We start from the raw sequence: 19,184 nt of genomic DNA on the forward strand, positions 1-19,184 counted from the left end.
CTAAACACCACTCTCAACTGTTTCAGCTCACTACTGTCTGTCACCTGCACCACACATAGATGAGATCAGTGCAATAATATGTCATTAAAACAGCACAGTGCGGTTTATTTTTGCGTTGACGCGGCTCTTCCAAATCCAAGTTTAGCATATGTGGCCCTCTACTGGCGGATAAAGGAAGTGCAAGACAGATTCTCAGTTTTAGTTTTATTATGGCTCAGTAAACAGGAAATGTAACAGTAACGACTTAAAAAAGCACCAGGAATATAAAATACATCCAAACATTTGTATTTAATAATATACATTACTACAGACAACAAAAATATATGCTGTCTAGTGGGACATCAAATAAACTACATTTAATTTACATTTTACCACAACATTCAGGCAGGCAACGTGTTTCTTTTATCAGAAAAAAAGAGCTGCCAGTGGTTAGTGATCCTGTGGTGTTGGTGGGGGTCATCCTGTGGCGTTAGTAGGGGTCATCATCATCATCAAACTACTTGCTTATTGGTAAGAAGGGGAACATTTCTTTCTCGTTCCAACTTGGTGAGGTCCTTCTGGTTCTGAGGCCTTAAAATCAGACATCAAGTTTAGTTTACAACATTTAAAGTAACTAGGCTACTTCTTCATCTTTATTCTTCACAAAAATTACAACGTTCAGTGAAATGTAAGTGTCAGTCTGATGATCTCTGTTGGTTAAAATGTTAATTTACAAATAATTTAACATAAAGTAGGCCTATTATTATTATTTTATAACTAGTAAATGCAGGTTATTGTGCTGTTTTGTTAGTTGAAATGCATGATAATTTAGTTTTATAGCCTATTAGCTTTTTCCTTACAATACAGTACCTGGCCTATTACAGAGTTTTCTTTTTCTCCTGTAGTAAAAGCACATACATCATTCTAATATATCCTAGTCATTTGTAATCCAACAAACACAGCATATTATCAACTGAATATCTTACCACTGATTGACAAAGATCCCGGCCATTACCAGTATTGATGCAAAGTCCACAATAAAGCATATTTTTCGGTACAGGTGATATGGCTGCAACACATGCCCACAGGGTCAGGTGTTTTGTTGTCGTGTGTACTATTAAAACTTGTACATACATGTCATATCATGCTCAGATTTCACTGCTTTCTTAAACCAAAGTTTTCTTACTATGATCCAGTCCGGCTTCTCTATGTCCTTCAGTATGTGACAGGCATTGGTGGTAACAGAGCTTGCTCCTGCACACCACAGCAGCGAGAAGAGCCACCTCTCATTGACAACCCATAAGTTCACTTCAACTTCTGTCTTTCGAAGTTCTCTGTGGGACACAATGTTGCAAACAAATTTACAGTGTCCTAAATGTTGCTGAACTCTTGCATGTTCCCACAATGCTGTTCATTATGTGTTTTAAGTTTGTTCACTCAACCATGATCACTGCTGTTCCCAATTTGGTTTGGTGAATTTGTGAAAATGATTGCTCAAGGCTCCAGAAACTGCAATTCTGTGATCGGAGCCTGTCTCAACATGCTGCAGATAGTTTAAACAACAAGAGTGTCTGCCAAGTAACATTAATGCAAACAGAAAATTTAACTGTTAAGATTATGTTACCTGATTTCTGTTGTACTATTTTTGCTGTATTTCAGGTTCAGATGATTTCCTTTATTGCGTTTCATGTCGTCTATATTATTATAGACCTGGGTGAATCCTGGGGCTGTTGTGTGGACATAATTTCTTTTTGTTGAAGGAAGCCAGAGGACCTGTGAGAATACAACTCTAATATGTTAACATTAATTAATTTGTTTAGTGTTGTACATCGATCCAAACACAACTTACTAGATCCGGGTTAATGCCAGAGAGTTGGATGGTTTTCACTATTTCCACTGTGTTATTTTCTAGGTTGGATTCATTGAAACTGTACAAATCAAACATTACAGAGATGTTGTGATCCTGAGCCAAGTTGAGGAGTTGTAGTAAAGAGGGAATTGTCTGATTTCCGGCCAGTGCCTTCTCATCCTCAGAGAGCTGTGAAACTGTTCTAAAGGGGTCCGTCTGCAAGCGTATTAGGAGACACCGGAGTGTTATTTTAAATTTGATATAGTTATGTGATGTGCAGCAAACGTTCTCACCTGGACAAACCATTCACCTGCGTTCAATCTCTGATACTCAGCCCATGTCAGACTTGTACCCCCACTCAAAGTTTTGTTTGGAAATTTATCTTTAGCATCTGTCGTTCTCAGGAGAAACTTGGTGTTGTGGTCATGCATAAGAAAGGGTACTCCGTCCTTACTGTGTTTACGTTATGTACAAAATTATTTATATATAGTAACAAAAAATAGTAATACAACAAAAAAGTGAAGGTACCTGAGCTGTACATCTGTCTCAAAGGCTTTAACTCCACATGATATGCTGCGATTAAATGACATAATGGTGTTTTCTGGGGCAAGCTAAAAAAGAAAACAAAGTTGTTGTTTTTTGTGGCAGCAATCCTAAAATGTTGCCATAGAGAATTCCAATTATGGAAACACAGGTATTTCTCACCATGGGTGCACCTCGATGCCCTATCAGCTTTGGTTTGGGAGGCAAGTCTTTCTTCTCTATGAAACAAGGAGACTGGATCCACAAGGGACATAAAAAGATGGCTGCGGACACCACAGTAAATGTTGCACCAATGACATACCTAGAAACTGAAGAAGTGACTGTATTAACAATTTTCAAAAATATATAAAAATGAACAATTGTCTAAAAATATATATACATGAATTTGTATTTATAGCGTTTTAATTTATAGCTGAGTGTACTTACATTTTTTACTAGTGGTGAAGAAGACTGCTTTAAAAACAAGTTTGCTCATCAGAGTCAAAGCTCCAACAGCGCCAAACTGCAAAAAGGGGCCTGTGGCCTGTCACAAAAAGCACAACATCGACAGAATAATAAACATTTAATGAAAAAGAATTTACATACAACCTTTACGGTCTATAATATAGTGTACCTCCAGTGAGAGCTGAACAGTCACCCATTCTTCTTGCCACATAAAAGTGATGCCTGTAACTCCAGCAGTAATGAACACAAACCCACAGAAAAGAAAAATCTGGAAAAGACAAAAATTAAGTTCTAACAAAACTGATTGAAAAACAAAATAAATAAAATATTTATTTTATTTTATTTATCCAAACCTTGTGTGTCCAGTGTAGATCTAGTGGTTCTTTAAAAGCAACTTGGAACAATGCAAAACACTGAAACAAATGAACATTTATAAACAATAAAAATCACATGTATTTAGTACTATAACAGTCGTATTCATTCTCACCAGCAGGAAGACACAATAGCCACTTAACAAAGCAGAAAGAATGATCAGTACCATAAACCAGTTGATCCACAACTGCAGAGCAGCGAAACCTTTCCTGTAAACAGAGCGTGGGAGGTCATCATAAAGGTCACCAGATCAAAAAAAGATTTCATTTATATTCATTGTCTCTGTGTTTACTCACCAGTTGACATCGTCTTGATCATTATAACTGACCAGACAAATATACATCCAGGCGAGGGCTAATAAAGTGACCACTGAGAGAATGGTGACCCACAAATATGCTTTCTACAACACAATAATATAAGAACAATTAGACAGCGGGAAATAAATATTAATCCTTTTTTTTGGGGCATACATAGCCGTTCCATAACTGACACACATACAAGACACACATACGGTTTCGATTCAAAGAGTCCAACTCTAAAATCTACAGGCTCATAATACTTGTCATGGCTTGCCAGTTTGTTTATTTTACCACAAACCAGACTATCAACATTTCAATCATTACTTTACAAACAGACTTTTTAAGAAAGATCACATTATTTTGACAGAATGAGCGGCCGTGAGATGACAAACCAGGTAATGACTGCTGGTATGTTAATCCCAGGAATTTGCAACAACTTAAGAGAATAATATTATAAACGATACTAACTTGTTTGCTCTTGGTTGTTTTTTGTGGCTTTCCCCAGTGGCAGCTGTACAAGGTCCTGGTGCAGGCAACACAAAAACTGTTGCAGTTCGACATCACCTCTTGAGTTTAAGTGGGCTGGTTGATCATGCACCCCAAAGGGAAAGCTGGATACTTAAAACATGTAGCCGGAATAGTTGAGTGGTTTGAGTGGTTCTCCCCCAAACCTATGAAAAGAAAAAATGACATTAGCACTATAAGTAAAATGAATGGGTATTAAGGCAATCCCTGGTCAATAATAGGCCTCTCAGTGGAGCCTTGTGCGCGTGATGGGGGAGTGGACATGGGACTATAGTCATTGGTAACACTAACAATAGGTCTGAAGCACGGGGCACATGGAGCAGAGCACGGACTGGAGTCAGACTGTTCTGGCCTTCATAGTGCAAACAGAACCAGTGACAGACACATCTCCTCATTCAAGGGGGGGGACAATGGAAAAAAAAACAAAACCGTTTGAACACTTACTGAGACATGATAAAACATGATATTAAAAAAACTATTTTGTGGCTTCTTGTTATTCTTGTCCCAGCATGATGTGAACAAGCTGAGGCATGGAGTTTGGAGAAAGTCACCAAATGTCACAGCTCTACATTAGAAAGATGTGGGATGTTGCCTGCAGTTTTTCTCAGCCTCATGTGTTAATCATTGAGCAATAAAAGATTCTGTTGGAGGACCGATATTACCTGATTTCCCTCTGGGCTTTCCCAGGGCGTTTTTAAGTTTCATTTCTTTATAGGCTTCTTTAAACCTTTTTCCTTTTTCATTACAAATAAAGATACATTTTGGAAATGGTCTTCAAACAGTTACCAAATTGGTACAAGACAAGGCTATAATAAAGTAACATAGGCCCACATAAAAGTTGTTTATCTGGAGCAAAAACAAGTGCCACTGAAAAGCACTACTGTTTGTTACCATAACTATATCTATACACATTTTTCACCAAAGCTGTAGAATGAATTATGATGTCAGTTGTGGATTGTATAACAGCCTATTTCACAAAAGATGTCAGATAGGCTAAATATATCACAAACGTATTTTTTAAGGCATCAGAGTCAATTAAAAAACTCTCATGGAAAGCCCTGTTTAGACCTATTGAACATTCACCAAAAAGATGCTAAAACAATTTCTTTTCTTTTTTTTTACTTCTTTTCTTTTTTTATATATATATATATTTTGTGCAGTGAGGGCTTTGAGGTTATAATATTAACACTGACACTTTGTTCAGCTGCTTGTCATCTTATTGTGTGACATGATGCCGCTATGCAGACTTAATAAAAAGTGATGAAAGGCACGAACTTACTACATCTAACAGACACAGTGACAGATGAATGAAACTATAAAAATGTAACCTACCTTTATCTCAGCCTGTAACTGGCAGAAAAAGTCTCGGTCTGCAGGCAGAGAGTTGCCCTCATGTCTCGTCTCCCTGCGGGTTTAAGGGGCTCGTGGGCTGAATGTGAATGGACCACATGAATGGCTGCTAGAGTAAAGGGGTGTCAACTGTGGTTTCATTAAATCTGAAGAGGAGGGGCCAAAATATCAGGTAGTAATAATGAAAGTTTTGACGTTGCAGACTCAGCTACAAGATGAACGAACCAGTTTGTGCCGTCTCCATAAGGCAGTGATGTTAATTATATCGTCTTATTTCTATATTAGATTTAAAATGTGAATAAATAACAAAGATTCTGATAAAAGAGGATGGTAGATGTGTCCAAATAAACTGGCTATTTTCCTAATTCCGCAGCCTATTTGTCTGTAGCCAATTTCATTTTCATATTTTAGCTTATATAAAACGCACTAAAACATTAATCCCATGTCGGTTTAGGTCTGTTCTTATAGAAAAGATCATCCTGGTCTGTGCGTGGCACGTCTGTCATTCTCCCCCCGGACACTAGGGGGCAGGCTGCATCTACAGCGCGGCCCTGGTCTGGGCTGTGGAGAGGCGCTTGTTTTGTTGACATCGTTTTAAAAGCAGCCAAACAGAGTAAGCAGCTTCTATTAATCCTAACAAATTGTATTTAATATATTACACACGTTATTTTGAAGCCTTTGGTGAATGAAAACAACATTAGTCTTAGTTAACCATCGCGGTTCATGGAGTCAAATGGGGAGAAGCTAACACTAGCTACTTTTTCGTTAGCCAAGCCTAAAATAAGGAAAAACAACATTGCTTGTTTATGTACCATCTTTATTACATAGCCAGATGCTTTGTCAGTCTGCAAATCATAAGTATGAGTGGATAAATGTGTTGACAATGGAGGTAAGGTAGAGCTGAGCGATCTGGAAACACATTTTCTCTTCTCATGGTAGACCATTAAGTACCTACTAAGATATACAGTATAGATCTGTATTTGTGTTGAATCTAACAAAAAGAAAGACATCTAAACCTGGCTCTTTTCATTTTTCAAATTTGTCCCACACCTCAGATGAATCCACTGAACAACATACTTTTACTGCAACATGATTGGATATAACTATAACAATTGGACCTTTAATTATAAAGTCCCCGTTTGATCATTTGCAAAGCCCTTGCATAGTCTGCCTAACTGTTCACTCAATTTATATTTAAGGTATATGACAATGGATCAGAAGATTCCTTATGATGACTACCAGCTCCCAGTGGTGTTTTTGCCTTCATATGAAAACCCCCCTGCATGGATACCGCCTCACGAGGTCTCAGGCCACATTATCATTTGCACTACTCATTTATGTTTTTATATAAACGTGAATAGTGGATTTACAAATCCTTGTCTTGTAACTTTTCATTTGTGTTTAATGCCAAACCAGACAATCACTGATCAGTTTTATTAATACACTTTGTTTTTAGAGGGTCCATCATCCTGACTACAACAATGAACTCACCCAGTTTCTGCCTCGGACAATTGTCTTGAAGAAGCCCCCTGGAGCTCAGTTAGGTTTCAACATTCGTGGAGGCAAGGCTTCACAATTGGGGATCTTTATTTCTAAGGTGAATAAAGGGCTAAATCTGTGTGGTTTTGCAGGCTTCCACTCTTGTATGTTTGCATAATATAATGGCATGTTGTTGACAGGTTGTCCCTGACTCTGATGCACACCGAGCAGGGTTACAAGAGGGCGACCAAGTTCTTTCTGTAAATGATGTAGATTTTCAAGATATAGAGCATTCGCGGGTAAGTCACTTGAGTCCAGTTTTACAGTATCCACTGAAAAATCTAGCTAATAAAGTTATTTAAACCTGTAGGCTGTAGAAATTCTCAAGACGGCAAGGGAAATCCTCATGAGGGTTCGCTTCTTTCCTTACAGTAAGTGCCTTTTGAGGTTAGAAACATGTTAAGTTAATGTTTGTCATGTCATTATTGATACAACATATCATTATTTTATTTTAAAGATATGTTTTCTTGTTTTTTGTCAGATTACCAAAGACAGAAAGAGAGGACTGTACACTAGGTGGCACCAGAGGCATCACAGAGGTTGTTTAAAGAGGGGCCATTTTTTATTTCTGTTTCTACTAACGCATAACATATCTAGATCACCATGTTTTTTTTTGAGAAAGCTATATTCACTGAAAACAACGTATTGACATGTTTTATAAGTTTCACTTTAGTCCCCCCTCCCTTTGCGCACCATGCTAAGTCACTCACTTGTCAGAGTGACATCACAACCCACTAATGAAAGTATTGCACATTACATCAGGTTTGTCAAGTTGCCGTGTACTGTGTTGTATTATGTTTTTGAGTATTTATGGAGAATTGTTGTGTGGGAGCATGGGTGATGTAACCTTGTGGGCTGAGCATTGCACAGAATCTTAAAGGCTAAACTGTAAGGAGGGTTCGAATAGGGCCCAGGAGAGATTACTAAATTACTCGAACATGCATGGATGGCATCTAAAACCTCTTCAGACATGTTTTTGATGAAGGAACAATGTTATAACATGGAGGAAAGCTAAAAAAAAGATTTTGCATAATACTACCTTTTAAAAGATGACTAGGGCACCCAATTCTTGCTCATTTCTATTTCAAGTAACATAACATGACAACTGACTTTTCAATGATTATTTATGGAGCATTATATCCATTCATACCTCTGAATGTATGTGCGGCAAAATGCTAAACACTACCCTGCCAGTAAGGCTTTTGATCTCTGTAATATTAAGGTGACTTGACCTGTAACACACTGGTGAACACAAATGTGCACACTGTGTATGAATATTGTTTTATATGTGGTACAACAGTAGTTCATATGGAACACTGAACAGAGAATACTGTGTGTTGTGACAGCACTGTGTATATATTTACAAATATAATTTCTATATGTCAAAAACATGTATTAGGGATGGTGTTTTTATTTACAAATTCATTACTGGTTTGATATTGAGCTGTATGATACTACTACTGTTTTCAATTGGCTAATAAAGTGCCATTTTGTCTAGATTAAAAAGAATAATGACATTTATTGGTAGATAGTGTGATAATAAATGTGTTAAGAGTTTTGCAGTTTCTTTTTCAATTTATTTTTGTATAGCCCAAAATCACAACAGCAATTGCCTTGCAGAGTTCATAAAATTGTTGAGTGAACCAACACAAAGTCAGACAGGCATTGAATTGCTCAATAACTTAACCTAAGAACTTAAACAGAGGAAAAAATGATAGAAATTCTCAAAACTTTGACAGCGGCAATCACCAATCCGTCTGTTTCACCTTCATATTGTATCACCATCTAAATATTTTTCTCATTCACCTGTTACCTCTTTTTGCATTGTTAAAGTTATACTTAAAATCAGGTTAAACCACCTGAGCAAAATTGAAATACTTTTAGATTTGCCCTGGGTTTAACATTTATTTTGGGGCTGTTAAACAAAATAAAATAAAAACAAACATAACTCATAGTTATTTTTAAGACAGAACACTGTTAGCAAACATAGCTTCAAATTACTGTCTTGAACTATGATTTCTGAATGTCAGAAATACACTTAAAAAATAACTAAATATATTACAATTATACATAATCTTTGAGGCAATAAGTATCTATGTACATTGCACAATAAGCCAATGCAGTCATCCACATAGGTCACAATATGATCATTCCTTCAGTGTCAGTGCAAGACTAAGGCTGCCAGTTAAACCTGAAAAATTACTTCCACATTGAAAATATAAATACACCTTTAAATATAAAGACTTGACAAAAGGAAAATAAGGCCATTTTACAAGTAGGCATAATAAAACCAAGTACTGAGCTATCAAACTTTTGACCTGACAGGCAAAAAAATCAATGTTAAGTCATTTTAACATTTACATTCAGTGGTGAAAGTTGGGATCACATGGTCATTAAGTACAATTTATGACCATATAAATGTCAAAAAGCTAATATCAAAACTGTTAAAATGGTTTAAGTGAGACCAGTTGTAAAACATTGTGCGTCACAGTGGAAACAAATAGAACACTTGAAGCACATTGGCTTGGAACAACATTGAGGTCTGTCGTTTTCCACCTGTGAAAAGCGTTGTAAACAATTGTGTCTTTTAAAGCATCCTTACTTTAATATGTGACCAACAGAAAAGAGGGGTCTTTGTGCAAGTTTTCATTTATGCTACCGTTGGCCGGAGAGGACTGTTTTGTCTCTCATGTGAATCCTTTATGAAGGCCTCATCTATGTTTTCTAATGAGTCGCCTCTCTGAATGCAGAGCTCAGCTGGGTCCATCATGGGCAGAATGTTCTGTTCTGGATAGAGCCACGGTTTTTGTTCTGGAGAGTTCTCCCTTTTCCACTCGGGATATTTCTGTCCCGCCATATGTACATTCTTCATCACCTGCAATGAATAAAGATCTTTATCAGAGCTGCAATCTGACAGTAAGCGCCACAGCCTGACACACCCATATTTTCATCTCACAATGCGAAGGAAAACATGAAAGAAAATTTCAATGGAAAATCATGATTGTAAGCAATTAACACGCACCTTAAAATCTATTTACGGCACATTCTGAAGTTTCTATCCACAACTCTTAGGTGCCTCTTTACAATAGTCTCACAGTGAGAGTATGAAACCTGGAGAACAAGTTTTACCAGGAGACAGTAACTGCTGAACCTGAGATTGTCCTTTGTCAGCAGTCTCACCAAGGCCTACTTGGTTTCTATAGTTACCATTGTCCTGTTTAATACATAAATCTAAAGTCTTTTAAAAGCACACACCTATTGCACACTTGATTACACTAGCGTCACACCCTCACTAGTCTGACGCACTGATAGAGTTCACACTTAGGTATAAATGTAAGTGAGCAATCAACCTAAAGTAACTTTGTTTTGAACAATGCTATGCTGACACTCATACAGGTCACTTACGTTGGGAGCTAGAACCTGAGATGCCTTGTTAACCACCCATTTTGGAAGAGCGCCTGAAAAAAAAATAAAAAATAAAAAAAAAGAATTTATTATACAGATCTTATACTTGGTTAGAATAGATATCTGAGGACAAAATATGTATAATTGTACTAATAGCAGCACGCAGGCCTACCTTTAGGGTCGGCTTGAGAGAGGTAGTAAAATGTACAACTGTTTGGTCCCAGGGGCTTGATGTAATAGCCTGTCAGGATAGAAACAGCTCTCACAAGGTCACTGCGAGGAGGATATTTCTGCAATTACAACAAAAAAAATATTATATTAAATGTAAAAAAAAAAAAGTCAAGAGTAGCACATGACTAATACAACTTACAGGATGTTTTACAGAGAAGTTAACAATGATGTATTCGTCATCTTTCATCTGCCAGGAACGCAACGTCACCACATCCCTGTTTTTAATTGGTTTTGGACATTTCCCTGAAGAAAAAAATTTAAAAATAATTGTAATTTTTAGAGATTGTGGTTTGTAACTTAGAGGCTATTTCATGGTGTTATGACAACAGATAACAAGATTCTTAAAGGTTACATTAGTTCAAGAGGCTTTTGTTCACATGGGTTAGAAAAGGAGCATAAATATAACGTGATTAAATACTTTTAGAACTATACTTTATGTAAATGGCCTAACATACATATCAGCAACATTGCAGTAGGCTATAAATAAAGCAGAGATGAGTTTGGAAAGTACTTAGTAATGAAGAGTACAGGTTTTCTTACAGGAGAAGTAGCCAACGTCAGCATTGTCAGAGAGACGCGCAATGTCAAAACTCTCCTTCATGGTGAGGTCCCAGGTCTTACGATATTCTCCATCATGAAGCACGTCGTACATAGTGGCAGCAGATACGTCTTTGATGGTTATTTTACACTAGAGAAATCAAGAGTTGGGATGTTACTGAAAACTCAATAACTAAACTAACTCCTTACAGTAACAGAAAGTTTCCAAACGTACCTTAATTTTGTGTATTTTGGAGCCGTTGTTGTTTGTCTTTATGTCTGGAGGCCTCTCGACCCACACCTGCATTCCGTCTTTGTCATACTTGTTTACCCAATACTCTGTGGATAAACACTGTTTTTTGAAGTCCTCAAACACAGTCTCGTCTGGTAAAATATTTGACATCTTGTAGGCTGTTCAAAACAGTAAGATCCTCGAGTCTTGGTGTGGTTTAGTCTCTGAGGTTTAAGTCTCCAGAGGCGCACATTATATCAGTGCAGATCGTCCGTCCGGTCGAGCGAGATTTCAGCGCGAATACCTGAGCAACTGTGACGTCACAAAACTTCCGGAAGACAGGTGTGCCCTCAAAATGTGCATTTTCAAGAAGAGCCAAGAGCCACTAGTTTCACTGTTAAAATAAACTCCTCACTCATTTATAAAGAAAACATCCACATTTGGCATTAGTCCTGTGAAATGGTTCTGACATTAACCCTTTAAAGGAGTCTGTCCTGTTCATACAATGTCACTTTGACACACCTCTTTCGTAATAGTCTGGCCTGTTATTGCCCAATGTGGTTTCAGTCCACGCATAATGGTGCAGTGACACACAGAGGCATCCAACAGCTCAGCAATGTGTAATAATGTGTAATAATGTGTAATAATGTGTTATAACACATCTTACGGTATAACACATGGATCCATCTGAACATTAAAATAAACAGCCTAAAACAAACCCTCTCAAGGTTAAAGAGGATATGACAGATTAAAGTACTCTTTCACTAAAATACACTTAACATAATTAGATTTAAAATTTTGCCCAGTTTTGTCTAGTTTTTCAATCCTGGTGAAGTTCATAATTATTTAGTGTTATTTCCTGGTTTGATGTGGGCAGCAGATGTGACATACTAGAGATGATTCCTTTTTTGTTACCTAGCAACTGTAATGTTAACAATAGCCAAAAGTTGCCTAAATTACACAATTGTTATGATTAGACTAATATACATCAACATCTCTATTTTGTCAAATTAAGGTTTAAACTGTCACAAAAATGTTTTCTTCATACCATTGTCCCTCCATTTTGGGTGCTGTTGATGCCATATGTAGATGCTATGCTATAGGTATCTACTTTAGAACTCACTTCTACTTCCTCTTTTTATTCAACAAACTGTAATTTGACTTTGATTAATAATATTTACCACAGGTACTATCCCACCAAACCAAGTGATATTCAGAAAAACATGAAAATCTGTCATACCTTAAAATAACAACCAAATTATCACTTGGTGAAATAACTTTATTTGATACTGTGTGATAAGTCTACACTTGTGATTCATTAATTCTCCTTTTTTATACATAAGATAGTAATAGTACATTTTTCACGCAAATGTTGCTAAACACGAGAAGACAGCATTTATTTTCAAATAGACACAATTAAGAAGAGCACAAAGCAGAATTTTAGTCACTGAGAAGTAACAGAAAGGCGTCCATTTTGAAAGGTTATGTGTTATGTATATACTTAATACCATTTAAAAGTTTACTAAAGAGCTGACCAGTGTTTGTTGTGCTATGGCTATGCAACTGCCTGTGTCATTCTTTCTAACCTGCGGCCCTTGGTGCAGCCATAAATGAGTGGCTGTAACCAAATCACAGATACCCTATCGGACACGCAAAATAATAAATATGAAAAAATGTAACATGCATGCCAGCAAGTAACTTTTGGTAACATGTACATTGTCCAGGAGACAATATTAGTATGTAAGAAAATAAATTAACACAAAACCAGCAGTATAACACAAGCTAAAGCATAGAGGAGTACTGGAATAGACCTCGGCACTTTTTACAGCAAAGGTGTTAGTAAGCATTAGCTGTATAGGAGAACACACTACCAGCTCTACAAAACTACTAATGAAGCCATTGAACAGAGAGCAGGCTTCTATCATTTACAATATTGTGGCTTGATTCAGTGCACAACATCAGTGAACAACAAGCAAGGCATCTGTGTTCTTATCCCTATAAATCCTGCATGGTGAGCATGCTGCATTTTACAAATGTGAAAAACAGTTTCATTGTTGATGTTGGGTACACCTCAGTGACCTACGTGACAACTTGAAAAGAGGTAAACATAACCACTGTTTAAGACTATATCTTTAGTTTCGATTGAATAATGAAGTTCTATCCAGACAGAAATCAAATTGCTATGCCACCTTAACATTAGCTGAACATCATGATATTTTTTATCCATTGTCATCCTTTTCTGCCCTATAAAAGGCTGATGCATTTGAATGTTTGGCAGTTTATGTATAAAACCAAAGCAAAAAAAAACAATTCTTTAAACTAATGCTTGTTTGGAAAGGGTACGTTAAACCTAATATAACAATTTCAAAAAGCACACCCATTATGAAATCCATTTGCCCAGCATTTAAAGTGAGGTCTCTAAGAAATAACTTATCTGCAAATAAATGCTTAAAAATATGTATAGTTCTAAAAGTCTTAAATAATTCCAAGCATTTTACTTTACAACATAGCAAGTGTAACAGCACTGCAATTTTCAACTGTGCAGTAACCCATAAGCAGATTGCAATGTTCGTCCTATATTATGACATGCAACTGTATGAATCAGAAAAAAATGTAACTTTGTTTAAATGTTTGACCCATGTGATATTCTGTTTCAATACACATCCACATGGCAACTCTGAAAAGTCACTGAGTTTAAAAAGGGAAAGACAGGTCCATCCCATCGGCAGGGTGCCAAAGGGTGGAGAGAGTGGCCACTGAGAGACAAGCTGTTGGTGGGAAAGGACGGGCAGAGAGTGGGTAGGCGCACTAGCATGAGCAGCTGCTCTCCGTGACAGTCATCTCTGGCTGTTTCTCCAGTTTTATATCGATCACTGAAAGGTTCGGTTAAGTAATAACACCATGACCATTTAAACTTTACATCAAAAGTGCTACCTGAAAGCAAAGTTACTTTACAATTTTCATTATTCATTCAATCTCCACACTCAGTGTTAGTAAACTACTTCTTTAGCCACAGCTGGATAGACTGATGAAATATTGCTTCCAATGGCCCTTCCACCAATATAGCCTTTGTTAGCCTTTCGACTAATACTGGAGGGTTAAGAGTTTATCCAAAAGGATACTGTCTTCTTTGCTTTTTTCTGGTGTGCTATCCATCCCAGGCAGTGCAGCAGCAACACGGCGAAATAGCTGTAAAAAAAAGATGCAGATTACAATTCAGATATTAGGGAATGGTATGTGCAGTAAAGACTCTCACACTGATGCGGTCCAAATGTGGCCCTCATAGACGTTTTTGTTGGCCATCAGGCCTCCTGCAGGATTGCCATTATCAGTACTTTTTACTCAAGTTTAAATATAACTTTTACTATGGTAACTTGAATGACAAACAAAGGAGCCGGACAGGCCTTTGATTGAGGTTCTAAGCCTGATGTAGACATGATGGTGATTTCTTGTATCTAGTATATTTTTTCGTAATTACTTTAACACTGTTGACCGCTTCAATGTATTCCCTCTGTAATTACTACTCTGTTTTATTATTATAGTATTTATTATTGTTTATTTGAAAGGGACAGATTCAACAAACCTTGATTAAAATGAGGCAATATGATGCTGGTATGACAGTGCTTATAGGCTGGGCTAATTTCTTTACACCAGTCCCTAGTGTGTAGTATTCCTTAATATCTCATGTAATAAAGTGCAGCTTGTCATTCCTGCTCCACACTGAAAGCAGACACACCTATGAAATGCTGTGCTTCTAAAAACATGCAAACATAAAACACATTTCTAAAAAAAGAAAAAAAAAAGTGATAATATCATGCTTCCTAATTAGACATACTGTACATTGACACAACAATTAAGGCTGTTTAGTGTATGGAACCAAAAACAACAAAAGCAAAGTACAGCAATGCAAAGAATCCTTGAAACCTTTACAAGCAAGGAGTGTGGACAAATACTGATACTACAGACTCTGAAACCTACTTTGAGAGATTGCTATAGGCCGAGAAAAGAGGTGGAGAATAGACACATGCAGCAGAAACAACAAATCCTGGACAAGATCGTCTATCCTGAGAGCAGCTCCTGTACCTGTTTGACATTGTAGCCAGTCTTTGCGCTGGTTTCAATGAACATGACATTGAGCTCCTTTGCTCTTTGCTCGCCCTCCTCCGTGGTGATCTGTCTGCTCAGGTCAAAGGCAAAACGGCCAACAGAGGGACAGAGAGAAATGTGGACAGAAACATTGAAACGAGAATAGGCCAGTAAGAGAGGAGAGGGAAAGAAAACAAATACAGCTCAGCGTTGCATGTTTATCGAGTCAAGAAGAAAGATGCTAGTTCAGCTACGACACAGGCAGAGAGGAAGATGGGTAGGATAGTGGCTGTTGTGAAGAGTAAAGATGATGCAAATGGCTTCATAAAACACATTTATATAGATATTATGAGCCATGAAATATACAAATGGTAGACATCACTGGCTTTATCTAACAGCCTAATGTACCACCAAAAATGCAGGCTAATGTTAGTATGTGCCTGCACATGCACCAACCTGCTTGACGTTATAGCCAGCCTTGGCACTGGTCTCTATGTACATCACATTGAGTTCACGAGCTTTTCTCTCTGCCGCCTCTACAGAAACTTGCCTGCCAGGGTCCAGGGAAGAAGGAGGAGGGATGTGTGGTGGCATGGAGTTGATAGAAACACGCACACAAAAACACACAAAATATAATAAAATGAAAATGACATGCATGAAATAGGTTGGGAAGAGAAAATAAAGCTATGATAAAGGCCAAACACAAATATGATCAACCAAAATATAATTAAGACTATAAACATTGAAAGGCAATACACATAAATGTAATGAACTGGTGGTGCTTCCACTCAAAACTGGATGATATACACTTCAGGAAGAATAGTGGGATTCAAGGCATAGGCAATTTCAGAATATTACCATACATCAGGCATGTACCTCTTGTCTGCCAAGTCTGTTTTGTTTCCAACCAGCATTATGATGACATCACTTCCTCTTTCTGTCCTTACATCATCAATCCACTTTGAGGTTTGCTGGAACGAATTCAGATCTGTAGATAAAATGCATAAAACAAACGTTTTTCTAAAACACCAAAAATGCATCTACTAGAGCATGTGAATTTGTATGAAGCAGTAGAGAATACAAATAGTTCAGAAAATTATAAGCAAAAGCAGCAAAAAGATTTCCGTTCACAATTTCTGGAGGCATCATAGAACAACCCTGACTCACTGGTGATGTCATAAACAACCACAGCAATGGTAGAGTCGCGGATGTAGCTGGGAATTAGGCTACGGAAACGCTCCTGTCCAGCAGTATCCCAAAGTTGGAGCCGGACCTGAGGACAGGATGGAGGACAGTAACGAAGAGATCCAGGGTAGAAAGTAGAGAGATTAAGGAGCATTATGAAAATCAAGAAGTCAAAAGAAAAGAAAATCTATGAAGCAAAGTGGAAGCCAAGCAGCAAGATGGAAGGATGACCTACAAACAATGAAAATAAAAACTCAAATGGAAGAATGTTCTTATTTTTAATGATAATGTGCCAAAAATGAATAGCCAAACTGACAAACATATGCCATCTTGTGGTGTCCAAATATTTAAAGCCCTTTAGTGGACAAAGAGTGAAGGACCATGTTCAGACCGGGCCATGATACCTACTAGCTATGTCATAAACCACCACAGCAGCAGCAGAGTCTCGGATGTAACTGGGGATGAGGCTGCGGAAACGCTCCTGCCCAGCTGTGTCCCAGAGCTGTAGTCGAATCTTTTTCCACCATGAAATATATGGCAATGGATGGGCATGACATGAAACCAGAGGATGAAAACAAACAAAAAATAATAGTAATGGGAAATAAATCATGACCACATTACTGACATAATGATGTAGGAAAAAAATTCAAGGAAGATGGTAACAGACTGAAAACATGTTGAATGCAGGTTTTAAGCAAAGAAGTAAAAGTAGTTAACCTAGAACATACCGTGCGGTCTTCAAGATACATAGTTTTTGACAAAAAGTCAATTCCAATGGTGGCCTGTTTGAAAATGTTTATTGGCTTAGTGGCAGAATTCACACAATATGTTATAGTTGAACATGAACAATATTGTGATGTTATTACCTGGTAAGTGTTGTCGAAACTGTCATACATGAACCTGGTAATAAGTGAGGTCTTCCCAACTGTGTGAACAAACATATTGATAACAGAATGAAAATTGTGGACTCCTCACTCCTATAAATGATGTACCCTAATAAGTTCCTTCTATATCACGAGTGATAGCAGGCCCCAGACGTGTTCACGTTGTTATTACAGCCTTTTTGATGCAACATGGACCGCTGCTGAGCTGGCAGAGTATGGGTGGAGCCAACAATGACTAAATTGTAATGGCATTACGTTACATTTTAAGTCACAACCTCAGGAGCTAAATAATTACCTTCGCAATCTGATAGAAATTCAGATTTACATCAATGCCATTAAAACAGACAAACTGCATCTGAATCCCAGAACTTGTAAGAAAATGTCCAGAAACAGATATCCGTCTGAACAGAGTCAATGGTCTGAACCAGCGGCCGAGCGGCTAAAAGCACACGCAGCCCCGCAGAGGCTAACAGCGCCCGGGCCAGGACCAGGGCTAAACGGGCTGTCCCTCCAGAGGCACACACCTGCTGTGGACGGGGGAATGGTGTGTAGCGAGATACATTTCATTGCAAAAAACTATTGTGGGTAAATAATTGCACGCAGTCTAGGTCCAGTGTTTAGCAGTGTCTTTAGCAGCTAATTCCTGTGCTAATGCTAATGCTAATGAGAGGAAGACGCACAATTGAAACACATTCGTAATAGCAGCTCTAAATGGGTGTTTTACGAATCATACGATTTAAAAAAATAAATTAACACATTTATAGGAAACATTACTGTACACAAGGTAATGACAATAAATGGAAGAGGAAGCCATTGCCCAACAAGGGAATGACATCATCTTTTGACTTATTTTTGTCATGTTATTGGACTAATCCTGTGAAAACATCCTCGTCTAAATAGACCTGAAGACCCACGTCTGCTCTGTGCGCACTGTCACACCAAACCACACAAGATAATACCGATAACCTTTCAGGCATGGAAGCTAACAGATGATGCTAGTTAGCAGCTCCTGTTAAATGATTCTCGCATCCCCCAAACTTGACTGTAAATCTTTGACTTACCACTTTGTTCACCCAAGAAAACGAGCTTAAACTTTCGGAGAGGGTTGCCAAACTCTCCACCACCAGTCGTAGTTGACATTTTGTCTAAATGAATCAGCTATGAAGCTAGTAGACTTAGCTAATGATGTGATGTCTAGCCTAGAGAAGAGCAAACCGTATCCCAGACCAACAGCGCCGGTGTTTTCTATGGAGGAGGTGGAGAAATAGCGCCACCACGAGGCGTCAGACGTGATTGCCTGATTTCTATCTTTCCAACACTAGTAGTCTGACTGACAAATTTATATGAAATTGTAAAGTAATAGCCCTCAATTATTATTACCAATAAAATGATACAGATGAGTAAATCAACAATTTTATTTTTAATAATAAAGGGTCATAAAGGGTGACATTGACAAAGGGATTTAAGAATGATTTTGTGAGGCATTGATTGGCCTATAACATTTTGTCAACGATGTAACATAACATTAGAATTATTAGGTATTTTTCAGTCTACAGTCTATTTCAAAATATTTCAGATCATTTCAAAATAACACGAATATTCTATGACTATTGAGAGTTCTTTATGTTTTATTTCTTTGTTGTGGCTTATTTGGAAATGTACACATAACACATAACATTCATTGGAGTGTCTCTGTTGTGTGTTTTCAGTTGACTTGACTCTTT

The 19,184-nt window shown here is 37.6% G+C and overlaps 4 protein-coding genes across 9 annotated transcripts; 1 reads left to right on the plus strand and 3 right to left on the minus strand.

The window, feature by feature from the left end:
* Positions 1 to 191: 191 nt before the first annotated feature.
* Positions 192 to 5,477, minus strand: gdpd2 (glycerophosphodiester phosphodiesterase domain containing 2). 2 transcript variants are annotated; one of them, XM_055224724.1, is made up of 15 exons: positions 5,344 to 5,477; positions 3,955 to 4,157; positions 3,484 to 3,587; positions 3,303 to 3,396; positions 3,169 to 3,228; positions 2,985 to 3,083; positions 2,798 to 2,894; positions 2,534 to 2,679; positions 2,357 to 2,439; positions 2,122 to 2,281; positions 1,829 to 2,044; positions 1,604 to 1,752; positions 1,166 to 1,313; positions 966 to 1,048; positions 192 to 570 (listed from the first exon to the last, which is right to left on the minus strand). In XM_055224724.1, exons 2-15 carry the CDS (start codon positions 4,045 to 4,047, stop codon positions 492 to 494), a joined length of 1,611 nt encoding a protein of 536 aa, XP_055080699.1. In that variant the 5' UTR covers positions 4,048 to 4,157; positions 5,344 to 5,477; the 3' UTR covers positions 192 to 491. The 2 variants fall into 2 exon arrangements, with proteins under 2 accessions (XP_055080699.1, XP_033829642.2); XM_033973751.2 differs by lacking the exon at positions 966 to 1,048.
* Positions 5,478 to 5,854: 377 nt separating this feature from the next.
* pdzd11 (PDZ domain containing 11) lies at positions 5,855 to 8,134 on the plus strand. The gene is made up of 7 exons (XM_033973867.2): positions 5,855 to 5,974; positions 6,561 to 6,663; positions 6,818 to 6,958; positions 7,041 to 7,139; positions 7,211 to 7,271; positions 7,382 to 7,742; positions 7,781 to 8,134. Exons 2-6 carry the CDS (start codon positions 6,565 to 6,567, stop codon positions 7,414 to 7,416), a joined length of 435 nt encoding a protein of 144 aa, XP_033829758.1. The 5' UTR covers positions 5,855 to 5,974; positions 6,561 to 6,564; the 3' UTR covers positions 7,417 to 7,742; positions 7,781 to 8,134.
* Positions 8,135 to 8,455: 321 nt separating this feature from the next.
* Positions 8,456 to 11,804, minus strand: stard14 (START domain containing 14). The gene is made up of 6 exons (XM_033973855.2): positions 11,309 to 11,804; positions 11,077 to 11,224; positions 10,676 to 10,779; positions 10,478 to 10,595; positions 10,306 to 10,358; positions 8,456 to 9,775 (listed from the first exon to the last, which is right to left on the minus strand). Exons 1-6 carry the CDS (start codon positions 11,474 to 11,476, stop codon positions 9,551 to 9,553), a joined length of 816 nt encoding a protein of 271 aa, XP_033829746.1. The 5' UTR covers positions 11,477 to 11,804; the 3' UTR covers positions 8,456 to 9,550.
* Positions 11,805 to 12,619: 815 nt separating this feature from the next.
* On the minus strand, positions 12,620 to 18,709 carry rab41 (RAB41, member RAS oncogene family). Of its 5 annotated transcripts, none has more exons than XM_033973865.2 (8): positions 18,522 to 18,709; positions 17,443 to 17,501; positions 17,305 to 17,358; positions 16,559 to 16,664; positions 16,268 to 16,379; positions 15,389 to 15,482; positions 14,428 to 14,494; positions 12,620 to 14,178 (listed from the first exon to the last, which is right to left on the minus strand). In XM_033973865.2, exons 1-8 carry the CDS (start codon positions 18,598 to 18,600, stop codon positions 14,114 to 14,116), a joined length of 636 nt encoding a protein of 211 aa, XP_033829756.1. In that variant the 5' UTR covers positions 18,601 to 18,709; the 3' UTR covers positions 12,620 to 14,113. The 5 variants fall into 5 exon arrangements, with proteins under 5 accessions (XP_033829756.1, XP_033829754.1, XP_033829755.1 ...); XM_033973863.2 differs by lacking the exon at positions 15,389 to 15,482 and adding an exon at positions 15,848 to 15,941 and having other exon boundaries at positions 18,522 to 18,701; XM_033973864.2 differs by lacking the exon at positions 16,559 to 16,664 and adding an exon at positions 16,985 to 17,090 and having other exon boundaries at positions 18,522 to 18,701.
* Between the last annotated feature and the right edge of the window lie 475 nt (positions 18,710 to 19,184).

This window comes from Periophthalmus magnuspinnatus, chromosome 10 (assembly GCF_009829125.3).
Source record: "Periophthalmus magnuspinnatus isolate fPerMag1 chromosome 10, fPerMag1.2.pri, whole genome shotgun sequence".
NCBI classification, from domain to species: domain Eukaryota; kingdom Metazoa; phylum Chordata; class Actinopteri; order Gobiiformes; family Gobiidae; genus Periophthalmus; species Periophthalmus magnuspinnatus.